Source organism: Mastigoproctus giganteus, chromosome 2 (genome assembly GCF_048544385.1).
Source record: "Mastigoproctus giganteus isolate SK-2022 chromosome 2, ASM4854438v1, whole genome shotgun sequence".
NCBI lineage: Eukaryota > Metazoa > Arthropoda > Arachnida > Uropygi > Thelyphonidae > Mastigoproctus > Mastigoproctus giganteus.
In genome coordinates this window covers 171,964,911-171,979,435 of record NC_143576.1, presented here as the reverse complement: position 1 = coordinate 171,979,435, position 14,525 = coordinate 171,964,911, and the positions used below count along the sequence as shown (strand labels likewise).

Sequence of the window (14,525 nt, the reverse complement as noted above, 5' to 3'; positions counted from 1 at the left end):
CGGAGTGGTACCACTGCAGCCAGGTGGGAAGGAGCAGCAGCAGTGCGTAGCACACGCTTCTTGATTAGACCGGGATTCGAGCCCGTCACTATCAGATACTGAGGATGCGGAAAGGTCAGGGAATGACCACCGCATATCCCGGAGAAATATGGCCTTAGTTGCTAATGCTCCTAAAAACCAAATAACAAACAAGGTCGGAGTGACGGCTAAGGCGGATTGTGGCGCCATCTGGTGGCATATGTATGCCGAAGCTAAACACGTCCATTTCCATAGATGGATGATGTCGAAGAGAAATAATAATCATACTGCATCGAGAGTGGCGCAAGATAAAGCCATTCGCGATCAGGCCTAAGGCAGAGGGGTAGGTTCGAAAAGTCGGAGACAGTCTCCCGAGGTAGACAGTGCAGCAAGTGGCGCTGTCCCCCGTATGGCTACCACAAGAGAAGGGCAAGACCATCGAACCCCACCAACTGGAAGTGCCTCCTGCGCATCTGCGCTAGCGATCACCCACGTCCCTCCTGTTGGTCATCATATTAAAATGGGAAAGGATTATTCATTTACCGTTTTAATATGACGGATATCACTTTCAACTACATACGTGTATTGTGTCTGTAAATTTCATGTGTTCTCTGATCGATTTGCTTGTTTTGCTGGACAAAAAACTTCAGTTTCTGGGGGGAAAAGTTTGATATTTACGACTGAGAACTCACTAACTCAGCCACGGAATGAAAAAAGCCCAACAAAGGTCCTCGCATCATCGACGGGATTCGAACCGAGGCCTTCTTCTCCGGCTGTGGGGAGGACGGTGATGGTACCACTGTGCTACCGCGTAGACTATTGAACAAAAACTATTATTTTTAGGCCACCCGAATAATTACATTAATCTGCTGTGCATTGTGTATAATGTTTATAAATTGGGGTGTTGTCTGGTCGATATGCCTGTTTTTCTGGACGGAAAACCAGAGTTTCCGGGGGGGGAGAAAACCTTGCTATCTACGCCTGAGACCGACCAACTCAGCTACGGAGCGAAAAAAGCCCACTAAAGTTAAGTTCTATTGAACTTAACTTTAGTGGGCGTACGCTCATTAATGAACATGAAAGAGAATTCAAATGTCAAGTTGAATGAGTCTTCACTCCATAACATGAAAAACAAGGAGCCGCCTCTCTTGCTGACAAGATGACACTTAAAATTTTTCGTGGGAGAGCAAATAATCCACAAACCAACTTTATTATTTTCCTTTTCAAAACATTTGTTTTATTAAATTGTATTGTAGCATCGTTTACAAATGTGACCACCTTGTTTATGTAAATTTAGGTTAATAAATTTATGTTTTTGTTATATTTACGAGTTCTTTCATTTCGCGGGTTAAAAATATCTTGACTTTCGATTATTATACGGGCAAATTTATTTCCCAACAATCCCGGGTTATTGCGAATGTATATCACAGTTTTTATAATATTTCAAATTTGACCACATTACGTCGCTAGCCGACGTACTGTAATGGTATTTTACCCTTGGGTTCGTCTTGTGTGATCAGGTGAAACTGATAAGCATGTCAACTTTGATTTGTTCCAGATACTTATTGAGTGCTACCTTACAGGGTATGCCGTGGCAGATATCTGTAAGTAAAATAGCTAATGGCTAAAATGACATTTTAAAGGAAAAATGGGTACAATCGGTGTCGACAATCTGCTTTTAAGAATTTCATCGTCGTGTTATTGAACAGGAGATAAATAAACATGACATGAAATATTTGAATTGGGAAAAAATGTAGGGGAATAATATACTTTTAATGTACTTCTCGAAAAGAATATTTAAAGCATGCAAGGTTCTCCATACCCTTTCCCCCAAATATTGCATCTTTAACACATTTGAACATATGTGCCGGGTGGATGGCACTCTCCACAGACTCCCCTCTTGTCTTTTTATTTATATGTCGCTGTGTAATTTAGGTTGATAGTCAACCTGATGACTTTCATTGCACATTCACATTTCAATAGATTAATGAAATAAAAGTAAATAAATAGGGTTGGAATACACTTAAAAAGAAAGGGTGCAAGAACGTTTGTTGATGCTATTCAGGCAGTGAGGTGGGTCAGAAAACTGCTAGCTTGTGGCAGGGTTACACACTTATAGTTTAACTAGAACAGCAGGCAGAGGCAAAAGTGATTCTTGCATTGCTACTATTGGTATATGCAGCAGCTTGGAAAGCAAATTGAATAGTTATTTTGCATCTACATTTGAGGAATTCTTTAGCGAAGGGGATGCAGGAGTTTATTAAACTTTAACAAGGCCTGCGTAGCCGAGTGGTCAGGAGCAGAAGTGCAATAGCATATGCTCTATGAGTAGACAGTGGTTCAAGCCCCTGACTGCTGAATACGGTACATTTTTGTCTGGGTATATTATTGCTCACTTGTGTAAACATGCTGTGAGGGCCTATGATGCTACAAGGTGTTTATGTTACTCCTATGTGTTTAGTACAGTTTTCTATGTAATGAAACATGGCTTTTTATCACAGTAGTTTGTTTTACACTGTTCAAAACTTCTCAAAATCACCACTTGCTTATGTGGATATTATTAGGATAAATAGCATTAGTAAAGACATATGATTCAAGAAAGCAAGCTTCTACAGCATGAGCCAAAAAAAAAAAAAAAAATTCCATTTCACTCCTCCATTCACTCCAAACGTTTGCCTAGTTCTGCCTTGATTTTATGTAAGCTATCCACTTCTATAATGACAGATGGAAGTTTGTTCCAGCAATCAATCATCAGCTGGCTAAAGTAAAATTTCCGCACATCTGTTCTACAACTGTTTTTCCTCAATTTGAATTTGTCCCCTCAGGCAATTAATCTGGGCAAGAGGAAGAATCCCATCAGCATTGAGCATGCTCAAACCATTCCAGGCCTTATATGTTTCAATCAGATCACCTTGCATTTGCCTAGGCTCCAGACACTGTAACTTGCAAAGCTTGAAGCCTTTCCTTGTAAGAGCAACAGTTTGTTCCATTCACTAATCTTGTTGCCTTTCTCTGCACTCGTTCCAGCAGCTCTATATCCTCCCTAAAATGTGGTCTGACCATTGCCTTATAAAAGGGAATAATCACAACCTTTTCCCTGCTAGAAAAATTCCTGTATATCATTGACAAGACACCATGAGCTACTCTTGCAAACTGTCTGCACTCCTCAGGAAACTTCATGTCTCAGACTGCACATTTACCCCAGATCCTTTTCATTCTCTATCACCCAAAGTGTAGTGCCACACAGTTGATAAGTTACTCTGAGGTTACTGCTACCCATATGCAGTACTTTACATTTGTCAATATTAAACTTCAGTTGCTCCCTCTCAGCCCACCCGCTCAACTTTTCTAGATCCTGTTGCAGCAGTGTACTGTCATTAGTGTTATTACCAAACGTGTCATCTGCAAACTTGGACATTAAGCCTGATATGAACACTGAACCCTGGGGGACTCCACTAATAACAATAGTCCATGAAGAGCTGTGACTATTGATTACCACTCTGTCTTCTGCCACTCAACCATCTCTTTATCTATAGCAACAATTTACCTCCAGTGCCACACTGCTCCAATTTGTGCAGCAGTCTTCCATGTACAACAGAATCAAAAGCCTTCCTAAGATCCAAGTATATAATATCAAAATTATTATTTGCATCCAGTTGCTTTTGATGCAAAGGAACTGGATGCAGGAACTGGGGAGTCTTTGACCATCAAATTGGTCAAACAAGACTTCCCCATAACAAACCCATGCTGTGACTCAACTATAACTGAAGTGTTCTCTAGATGATCCTGCAGTTGTCAAGATCACCCCGCCATTCGTTCCAAACACCTGTCCAGCTCAGCCTTAAATTTATTTAGGCTATCAACTTCCACAACAAAAGATGGCAGTCTATTCCAGTAATCAACTACCTGCTGGCTAAAGGCAAACTTCCGCTCGTCTTTCCTCAATTTGAATTTATGCCCTCTCAGGTGATTATTCTGAGCAAGAGGAATAATCCCATCAGCATTGAGCATGCTCAAACCATTCAAGGCTTTATACACCTCAATCAGATAACTTCGCAGGTGACTAGTCTCCAAGCGCTGTAATCTGCAAAACTTTCTTTGTAAGAGCAAAGTTCCATTCACTAACTTTGTTGCCCTTCTCTGTACTCGTTCCAACAGCTCTACATCCTTCTTAAAATGAAGCCTCCAAACCTGTATACACTACTCAAGGTGTGGCCTGACCTTGCAGTTTTTCTTGCAGGGATAAAGAGGTGATTATCCCCTTATACAAGGGGATAATCACTTCTTTATCCCTGCAAGAAAAATTACTGTATATCATTGACGAGACACCATGAGCTACTCTTGCAGACCATCTGCACTGCTCAGAAAACGTCATATCTGCCTGTACAATTACCCCCAGATCCTTTTTGTTCTCTACCACTGTCAGTGTAGTACAACAGAGTTGATACGTTACTCTAGGGTTACTGCTTCCCATATGCAGTACTTTACATTTGTCACTTTTAAACTTCAGTTGCCACATCTCAGCTCATCTGCTCAACTTTTCTATATCCTGTTGCAGCAGCGTACTGTCATTAACAGCCCTGCTGACCATATCATCTTCAAATTTGGACATTAAGCCTGATATACCATTATCAATATCATTTATAGAATACAGAAAACAACAATGGACCCAACACTGAACCCTGAGGGACTCAACTAATAACATTGTCCACGAAGAGCAGTATCCATTGATTACCACTCTCTGTATTCTCCCACTCAACCATTCCTTTACCAATAGCAGCAATTTGCCTCCAGTGTTGCACTGCTGCAATTTGTGCAGCAGTAAAACAAGCCTTTCTAAGATCCAAATATATGATATCAAAGTTATTCCTTGCATCCAATTCCGTTGTGACCACATCATAGTATCCAACCAAATTGGTCAGACAAGACTTCCCCTTAACAAAACCATGCTGTGTTCGAGCTATAACTGAAGTCTTGTCCAGATGATCCTGCAGTGCCTCTTTAACCAGTGCCTCCATTAATTTCCCTGGAACAGAAGTTAAACTGACAGGCCTATAATTACTTTTGTCGCACTTTGATCCTCCTTTGTGAATTGGGGTCATTTGCACATCTCCAGTCCATGGGTACCTCCCCTGAGTCCAGGGAAGCTCTCATAATTATGGCTAACGGTTGGCTTACTTCCTTTGCTGCCTCCTCTAATATAACTGTATAGATCCCATCCATGCGGCGTGCCTTTTTTATGTTTAATTTTCAACAATTTCTCCTCCACTTTCCTCACAGTTATTACAAAATCATCTAGCTCACTGTGAGAGTTTAATTCACCTTTGGCATTCCCCTCCCTGAATGACTCCTTGTGTGTGAATGTAGATGCAAAATACTCATTTAGTTTGTTAGCCACTTGAGCAGGATCATCAACAGTTGAACCACCGATATCCAGTGGACCAATCTGATTCATCCCCTTCTACAGTTTACATAGGTAAAGAACTTTTTGCTGTTTTTCCTTGCATCCTTTGCCAAAGATTTCTCATAATCTGCTTTTGCCTGCCTAACCTCCTTTGTGACTTGGTTACAGATCAGTTATATGTATCATAGGCTTCCATGTCACCCATTAATTTATATGTATCCCAATCATTTTTCTTCTCTGTCACATGTCTCATTAGTTCATCTGACATCCATTTAGGCCTAAACCTTGAACAATATTTCTTAGTTGGTATGTAAAGCCCTAGTAGATTAATTCTTTGAATGCTTCCCATTCTGAATTTGCTGTTGGTAACATCATCAGTTGGTCCCACCATATAGAATTTAAATATTGTCTCAGATCTACGTAGTTGCTTTACGAAAGCAAAAACCCTTCCCTTTACCCCTGATTGTAGTTACCTCTTTGAGTAAATTCCACTTGAGCACACTGTGATCACTGCCACCTAGTGGTTCCTTTATCTGCAAATTCTTAATACACAAATGATCACTGCTGATAACCAGATCAAGAGTATTACCATATCTGGTTGCCTCTCGAACATGCTGCTGCAGAAAACAGTCATCCAATAAATCTACAAAAGTCTTACTAGTGTGTGAATGACCAACCCACATGTTCCAGTCAATATCTAGGAAGTTAAAATCCCCCATTATAAGACATTCTGATTTACTAACCCACTATTTCCCTGTACAATTGTTCATTGTACTCATTAAATTCATTAGGCCTATAACACACTGCTACTCTTATTTTTGCTTTAGCAGTGCTTATGTCACACCAAACTGACTCAAAACTTTGATCCTTCTTTATGAATTGGGGTCACATTTGCACTTTAGTCCATGGCTACTTTGCCAGAGTCCAAGGGAGCTGTCATAATTATGGCTAAGGATTTGCTTATTTCCTTTGCTGCCTCCTTTAATATAACTGGATAGATCCGATCCACTCCAGGTGCCTTTCTTATGTCTATCTTCAACAATTTCTCCTCCACTTTGCTCTGAGTTATTAAAAAATCATTTAGCTCACTGCCAGAGTTTAATACACCTCTGGCATGTTTAATTCAACTTCTCATGTGTAAATGTAATGCAGAATACTCATTCAGTTTGTTAGCTACCTGAGCAGGTCATCAACAGTTTACACCATCAATATCAAGTGGACCAATCTAATCTAATTCATACCTTTCCTTCTATAGTTCACATAAGTAAAGAATTCTTTGCCAAAGATTTTTCACAATCTGCCTTTGCCTGCGTAACCTCCTTTGTGACTTGATTACAGACTAGCTTCTATCTGCCATAGACTTCTGTGTCACCTGATAATTTATATGCATCCCATGCATTTTTCTTCTCTGCCACGAGGCTCAATTCATATGACATTCATTTAGGTCTAAACCTTGAACAATATTTCTTAGTTCATACGAAATGCATAGTAGCTTCCAAGATTAATTCTTTGAATGCTTCTCATTTAGAATTAATTGTTGTTAACATCATTAGTTGGTCCCACTGTATAGAATTTAAAAACCGTCTCAGGCTAACATAGTCACCTTTATGAAAGTAGAAACCCTTCCCTTTACTCCGGACTGTAGTTACCTCTTTAAGTAAATCCCACATCAGCACACTATGATCACTGCCACCTAGTGTTTTCTTTATCTGTAGATTCTTAATGCATAAAGAATCACTACTGATAATCAGATCAAGAGTGTTACTCCCTCTAGTTGCCTCCTGAACATTCTGCTGTAGAAAACAATCATTGAATAAATCTACCAAAGCCTTGCTAGTGTGCAAGTGACCAACCCACAAGTTCCAGTCAATATCTAGGAAATTAAAATCCCCCATTATAAGGCAATTTGATTTACTGGCCCACTCTCTTCCACAATTTGATTTACTGGCCCACTCTGAACAGAACAAAGGGTTGCTCTTACGAAGAAAGGCTTAAGTTTTGCAAATTACAGTGTCTGGAGACTAGGCACCTGCGTGGTGATCTGATTGAGGTGTTTAAAGCCTTGAATGGTTTGAGCATGGGCAATGCTGATTGGCTCTTCCTCTTGCTCAGAATAATCACCCGAGAGGGCATAAATTCAAATTGAGGAAAGACGGTTGTAGAATAGATGTGCGGAAGTTTGCCTTTAGCCAGTGGGTGGTTGATTGCTGGAACAAACTTCCATCTGTTGTAGAAGTTGGTAGCTTAAATAGATTCAAAACAGAACTTGACAAACATTTGGAGCGAGGGGATGGGTGAAATAAGGGTTTTTTTTTGGCTGATGCTATATAAGCTTGCTTTCTTGCCTCATGTGCACTTGCTAATGCTAATGTTTCTCTGTTCAGTTGTTCATTTTACTCATCAGAGTTATTAGGCCTAAAACACTCCTATTGTCAATTTTGGTTTCCCAGTGCTTATGTCACACCAAAATGACTCGACATTGCATTGTCCACCCATGTCAACTGGTTTCGCTTCCTTAGATTTTGTGTTTCTTAACTAATAGCATAATCATTCCTCCTTTCCTATCCTGTCTATTCTTCCTGTACACATTGTACTCCCCAAATTTTAATTCTGCATTCCTTATATCTGTGTGACACCATATCTGATATTCCAACAATATCTGCCTTTGATGTTCTGACCAACACTTCAAATTCATCAAATTTATTTACCAAACTCCTAGCATTTGTGTTCACTCAAGTATACATACACCTGCTCTTATTCTTAGCTACCCTTACACAGCCCATAGATTTACTTGTTCTGCGATGACTCCCAGCAGTCTCTGAAATCTCCCACATTTCGTTTTCCAGCCAGTTGCTTATTCCAATAGAAGTAGTGTAAGAATCCCTTTCACCTCTGCTAGTGGCTACTGTTAATCTATTAGTTCTTGTATTTCCCCCAAGCTATCAGTTTTCCGACTCATCTAACACTGCCTCAATAGCATCAGCAAATATTCTTGCACCCTTTCTATTGAAGTGTATCCCATTCCTGTAGAAGCAGTCTCTCCTGTTAACAAGCACAGACCAGGCTGAGAAAAATTCTACCCCTTGCCTTGCACAATCTCTCTACAGCCGATTTGATTGACAAGGTTCTCATCATATACTCCTATCGTGTATCTTGGCAGAATTTCAGCTCTTTCAAATTTAAGCTTAACTCGTGGCTTTTTTCCAACATTGACGTGTACATTTTAAGTAATTCCTCCGGTCTCCTACTCTTAATATCGTTAGTGCTAATGTGCAGAACAATATCACCTTTTGTACCCTTAAAATATATCTGCTCCACTACATTATCAACCTTTGTCTCTGGCAGACATAAATAAAGAGAAAACCCACTAAGAGATTGTGGCTACTTCAGTATATAAGCCAACCCAAGTGGGGCGCCTCCGTAGCCAGGTGGGAAGGAGCAGCAGTGCGTAGCACATGCTTCTTGATTAGACCGGGGTTCGAGCCCGTCACCACCAAATACGGAGTATGCGGAAAGGTCAAGGAATGACCACCGCATATCCCGGAGCAATATGGCCTTAGTTGCTAATGCTCCTAAAAACCAAATAACAAACAACAAACCAACCCAAGTGTATTTGCATTCCTGGGAAGGTGCCAGTATCATATGTTGCAAAAAAAAAAAGGAGAATGTTATTTTGATATAGTGTTCATCTTAGTGGTAAAATTTAGCTTCAAAATGAGATTAAAAAAGCCAGACATCAGTATATTTTACAATTCTACAAAAGGGGCAAAGTTCAATGTGTTTTGTGCCACGTATGTTATTAGCTGGAATACGACATGCTGGTCTGTGGCAGTTCCACCCCTTCACAGAATTTAGCAGACATTAGTTTCCAAGTGACATTACTTCATAATTAGCTGGTCTCATAATTAGTAGTGCATATGATGCAAGAAAGCAAGCTTATATAGCATCAGCCAAAAAAAAAAAATAAAATAAAATAAACCTTCCGTTTCACCCATCCATTCATGCCAAATGTTTGTCTAGTTCTGCCTTGAACTTATTTACGTTGCTGAACTCCACTATAACAGATGGAAGTTTGTTCCAACTATCAATCACCCACTGGCTAAAGTCGAATTTCTGCACATCTATTCTACAATTGTCTTTCCTTAATTTGAATTTATGCTCCCCTCAGGTGAGTAATGTGAGCAAGAGGAATATTCCCATTAGCATCGAGCTTGCTTAATCCATTCAAGGCCTCAATACCTCAATTAGATCACCTTGCAGGTGCTTAGTCTCCAGAAGATGCAATTTGCAGAACTTAAGCTTTCCTTGGAAACACCACCCCTTTGTTCCACTCACCAGTCTCATTGCCCTTCTCTGTACTCGTTCCAGCAGCTCTACATCTTTCCTAAAATGAGGCCTCCAGATCTGTATATACTGTATTTTCCCATGTATAAGACGCACCTTTTTTTCGAAAAATTTGGGGTCTAAAAACTAGGTGCGTCTTATACAGTGGTTGTAGATTTTTTTTACTTGCATTTCCCGCTTTTTCCCTCTTGTTGTCTTTGCGCTCATTGTTTCGCACTTGTTACTGGTATATTAGGTTAAGTTTTGGTACGTTCTGCCCAGAAATGGCTCAGAAAAGATTTTCGTACAGTGATGAATTCAAGTTAAAAGTGATCCATTTTGCAAAAGTGAATGGAAATCGTGCTGCTGAACATAAGTTTGGTCCTCCTCCTCCAACTGAGAAAACAATTCGAGACTGGCTACGGGAAGAAGAAACCCTACTGAAAACACCACGGCAGAAGAAGGCCATGAGAGGCAAGTCAGCAAAATGGCCTGATTTAGAGAGGGAATTGAAGATATGGATTGAAGAGCCAAGAGCAATTGGAATTCCTTTGTCCACAAAGATTTTAAGGGCACAAAAGGTGATATACTTGTACATGTTGGCACAAATGATATTAAGAGTAGGAGATCGGCGGAATTACTTAACAAGTACAGGTTACCGTTGAAAAAAAGCTGTGAATTAGGGTTGAATTTGAAAGTGTTTGCAATTCTGCCCAGACACGATAGGAGGAAGTATATGTTAAGAGCCTTGTTGATCAATTGGACCTGGAAAGATTGTGCAAGGCTCAAGGGGTAGAAACTTTTTCAGCCTGGTCTGTACTTGTTAACAGGAGAGACTGCTTCTACAGGGATGGAATACACTTAAATAGAAAGGGTGCAAGAATGTTTGCTGATGCTATCGAGGCAGTGTTAGGTGGGTCGGAAAACTGCTAGATTGGGGGGATACAAGGACTAATAGATTAACAGTAGCCACTGGCAGAGGTGAAAGTGATTCTTGCACTACTTCTATTGGAATGAGCAGCAGCTTGGAAAATAAGATGCAGGATATTTCAGAGACTGCTGGGAGTCATTGGGGCACAAGTAAATACATGGGTTGTGTTAGGGTAGCTAAGAAAAAGAACAGGTGCATGTATACTTGCGTGTACACCAATGCTAGGAGTTTAGTAAATAAATTTGAGGTATTGCTCAAAGCATCAAAGGTGGATATTATTGGGATATCAGAGATGTGGTGTCACACAGATATAAGTAATGCAGAACTGGAATTTGGGGAGTACAACGTCTACAGAAAGGATAGACAGGATAAGAAGGGAGGAGGGGCTATGCTATTAGTTAAGAAACACATAAAATCCAAGGAAGTGAAGCCAGTCGACATCGCTGGACAGTGCAGTGTCGGGTCAGTTTGGTGTGACATAATCATTGGAAGATCAAAATTCAGAGTAGGAGTGTGCTATAGGCCTAATGACTCTGATGAGTATAATAAGAAACTGTACAGGGAAATAGAGTGGGCCAGTAAATCAGAGAGTCTTATAATGGGGGATTTTAATTTCCCAGATATTGACTGGAATTTGTGGGTTGGTTACCCACACACTAGCAAGGCTTTTGTGGATTTATTGGATGATTGTTTTCTAAATCAGCATGTTCGGGAGGCAACTAGAGGGAGCAATACTCTTGATTTGATTATCGGTAGTGATTCTTCATGTATTAAGAACCTGCAGCTACAGGAACCACTAGGTGGCAGTGATCACAGTGTTCTGAAGTGGGATTTACTCAAGGAGGTAAAGGGGAGGGTTATTGTTTTCGTAAAGGCGACTACGATGGACTGAGACAGTATTTAAATTCTATACAGTGGGACCAATTGATGATGTTATTAAAGGAGGCAGCAAAGGAAGTAAGCAATCCGTTAGCCTTAATTATGAGAGCTTCCTTGGACTCAGGGGAGGTACCCACAGACTGGAGATGTGCAAATGTAACCCCAATTCACAAAGGAGGATCAAAGGCTGACACAAGTAATTATAGACCTGTGAGTTTAACTTCTGATCCAGGAAAATTAATGGAAGCACTGGTTAAAGAAGCACTGCAGGATCATCTTGACAAGAATTCAGTTATAGCTCAGATACAGCATGGTTTTGTTAAGGGAAGGTCTTGCCTGACCAATTTGATTGGATACTATGATGTAGTCACAAAAGAATACGATGCAGGGAATAACTTTGATATTATATATTTGGATCTTAGAAAGGCTTTTGATACTGTTGCACATGGAAGACTGCTGCACAAATTGGAGCAGTGTGGCATTGGTGGCAAATTGTTGCTATGGTTAAAGGGATGGTTGAGTGGCTGGAGACAGAGAGTGGTAATCAATGGCCACTACTCATCGTGGACTAATGTTATTAGTGGAGTCCCTCAGGGTTCAATGTTGGGTCCATTGTTGTTAGCATTAGCATTAGTAGAGGCATTTGATGCAAGAAAGCAAGCGTATGGAGCATCAGAAAAAAAATAAAAAATAAATAAATAAATAAAAAATAACCACTTCCACTTCACCCCTCTGTTCGTTCAAAATACCTGTCCAGCTGAGCCTTAAACTTATTCAGGCCATCAACTTCCACGACAAGGGATGGAAGTCTGTTCCACCAACCAACCACCCGCTGGCTAAAGGCAAATTTCCTCACGTCTATCCTACATCTGTCTTTTTTCAATTTGAATTTATGCCCTCTCAGGTGATTATTCTGAGCAAGAGGAAGAATCCCATCAGCATTGAGCATGCTCAAATCATTCAAGGCTTTATACACCTCTATCAGATCACTTTGCTGGTGCCTAGTCTCCAGACACTGTAATTTGCAAAACTTAAGCCTTTCTTCGTAAGAGCACACCCCCTTGTTCCATTCACTAATCTTGTTGCCCTTCTCTGTACTTGTTCCAGCATCTCTACATCCTTCTTGAAATGAGGCCTCCAGACCTGTATACAGTACTCTAGGTGTGGCCTGACCATTGCCTTATACAAGGGAATAATCACCTCCTTATCCCTGCTAGAAAAATTCCTATATATCATCGACAATACACCATGAGCTACTCTTGCAGCCCGTCTGCATTGCTCAGAAAACTTCATATCTGCCTGCACAACCACCCCCAGGTCCCTTTCATTCTCTACCACTGTCAGTGTAGTACCACAGAGTTGATACGTTGCTCTGTGGTTGCTGTTTCCCATATGTAGTACTTTACATTTGTCAATGTTAAACTAGCCGACCGGGCTAGCCGAGTGGGTAAAGTACCTGCCCGGCAACCCAAAGGTCGCGGGTTGGATTCCCGCCTCGGGCTTGGATCAAAATACTGCAAAAACCTTGGGAGGTGCAATATGGCCACAGAAGCCGATACGCCAACAACTACCAAATCAAATAAAATCAATGTTAAACTTCATTTGCCACCTCTCAGCCCATCTGCTCAACCTTTCCAGATCCTGTTGCAGTAGCATAGTGTCCTTGAAAACCCTGCCAACCTTCGTATCGTCTGCAAACTTGGACATTAAGCTTGATATACCATCATCAATATCATTTATAAATACAGCCGGTCCTCGTATAACACGTGTTTACATTACACGAATTCGATCATACACGATTTATAAATAGGGGAACGATATCTTATATAACACGAACCGAATTCGCTTATGCACGATTCGCCTTTGTGTTTACAAGAAATGGCAATCACCCCAAACGAACGCAACACAATAGGAATGAAGAGAAGATTTTGAAAATGTATTTGTTTTTTATATCAGTGAAGGGGAAACACATTTCACCATAATAACGTAAAAACCAACACAATTCCAGCTATCGATATAATCGCAAATGCAATTAGATGGAGTTTACTACCAGTTTATAACAGATTCCACTAGCAGAAACGCAACTGGAAATTGTTTTATGGTAGTAACCCCGAGAAATGTGCTTTAATAAAATGTGAGGTGTTAATACAGTAATACCCCGAAGTTACGCGATAGGTGGGTCCGACGAAAATCGCGTAAGTCGAATTCGCGTAAGTCGGGGTACAACTTTGCATATAAATACATATAAATTTTGCTTAATTGGGACCAAGGACTAACAAAAACACTAGTTTAGAAGAAAAATATTAATAAAATTGCAGTTGTTTATACATATTAATACAAAATATGTATTAGAAAAACAAATGACTTACGTAAAAAAAGTTATTTCGATGTCGATGGCTTCATAAAATCTAACAAATTCGTCTGACGACACAGCGCGTTCTTTTTTTCACGCAGAATTTCTTCGTAGCAAGCTAATAATTTTTTTATTCCTTGCTTTGTAGCTATAACGCGTTCTTCGTTGGAGTCTGTTTTCTAAAATTTTTAAGCCCTTTACAATTGAGCCCTTTTCAATTTTCAACCTGTCAAGTTTGCAATTGTCATGTGCTTTTCGCCGTTGCTTCTTTTAGGCCTGTAGCACGTGCAATATCACATGGTCTTTCATTTCGCTCAAAGCGTTTCACAATTTTATATTTTTTCTCTATCGACAGAGGCGGACTGGCCATAAGCCTTACCGGGGAAACCCCGGTGGGCCAGTGTGATTTTGGCCATAAACCATAGTATGACGCCACTATAAATTTTCCCGGGTAAGAATATTTGATCCAGTCCGCCTCTGTTTATCGATAATTGCTTTTCTTTTTCTCTCTGAATCTGCAGTGTCTTCACCAGGACGCTTCCTTTTCACACCTTTTAATTAAGTATTTTACTCATTTTTAGGGAATAAAGCACAATTACAAAACGAGGAGGCACGCT

General features: G+C 40.3%; 1 protein-coding gene across 1 annotated transcript in view; it reads left to right on the top strand.

Annotated features, from left to right (window-relative positions):
• Positions 1–1,479: 1,479 nt before the first annotated feature.
• Positions 1,480–14,525, top strand: part of LOC150089752 (succinate dehydrogenase [ubiquinone] iron-sulfur subunit, mitochondrial-like) — a 162,109-nt gene continuing 149,063 nt past the window's right edge. Inside the window, exon 1 of the mRNA XM_090368781.1 lies at positions 1,480–1,622. Coding sequence (XP_090224907.1) covers positions 1,554–1,622 — 69 coding nt within the window. The 5' untranslated portion in view covers positions 1,480–1,553. The remainder of the gene's footprint in view (positions 1,623–14,525) is intronic.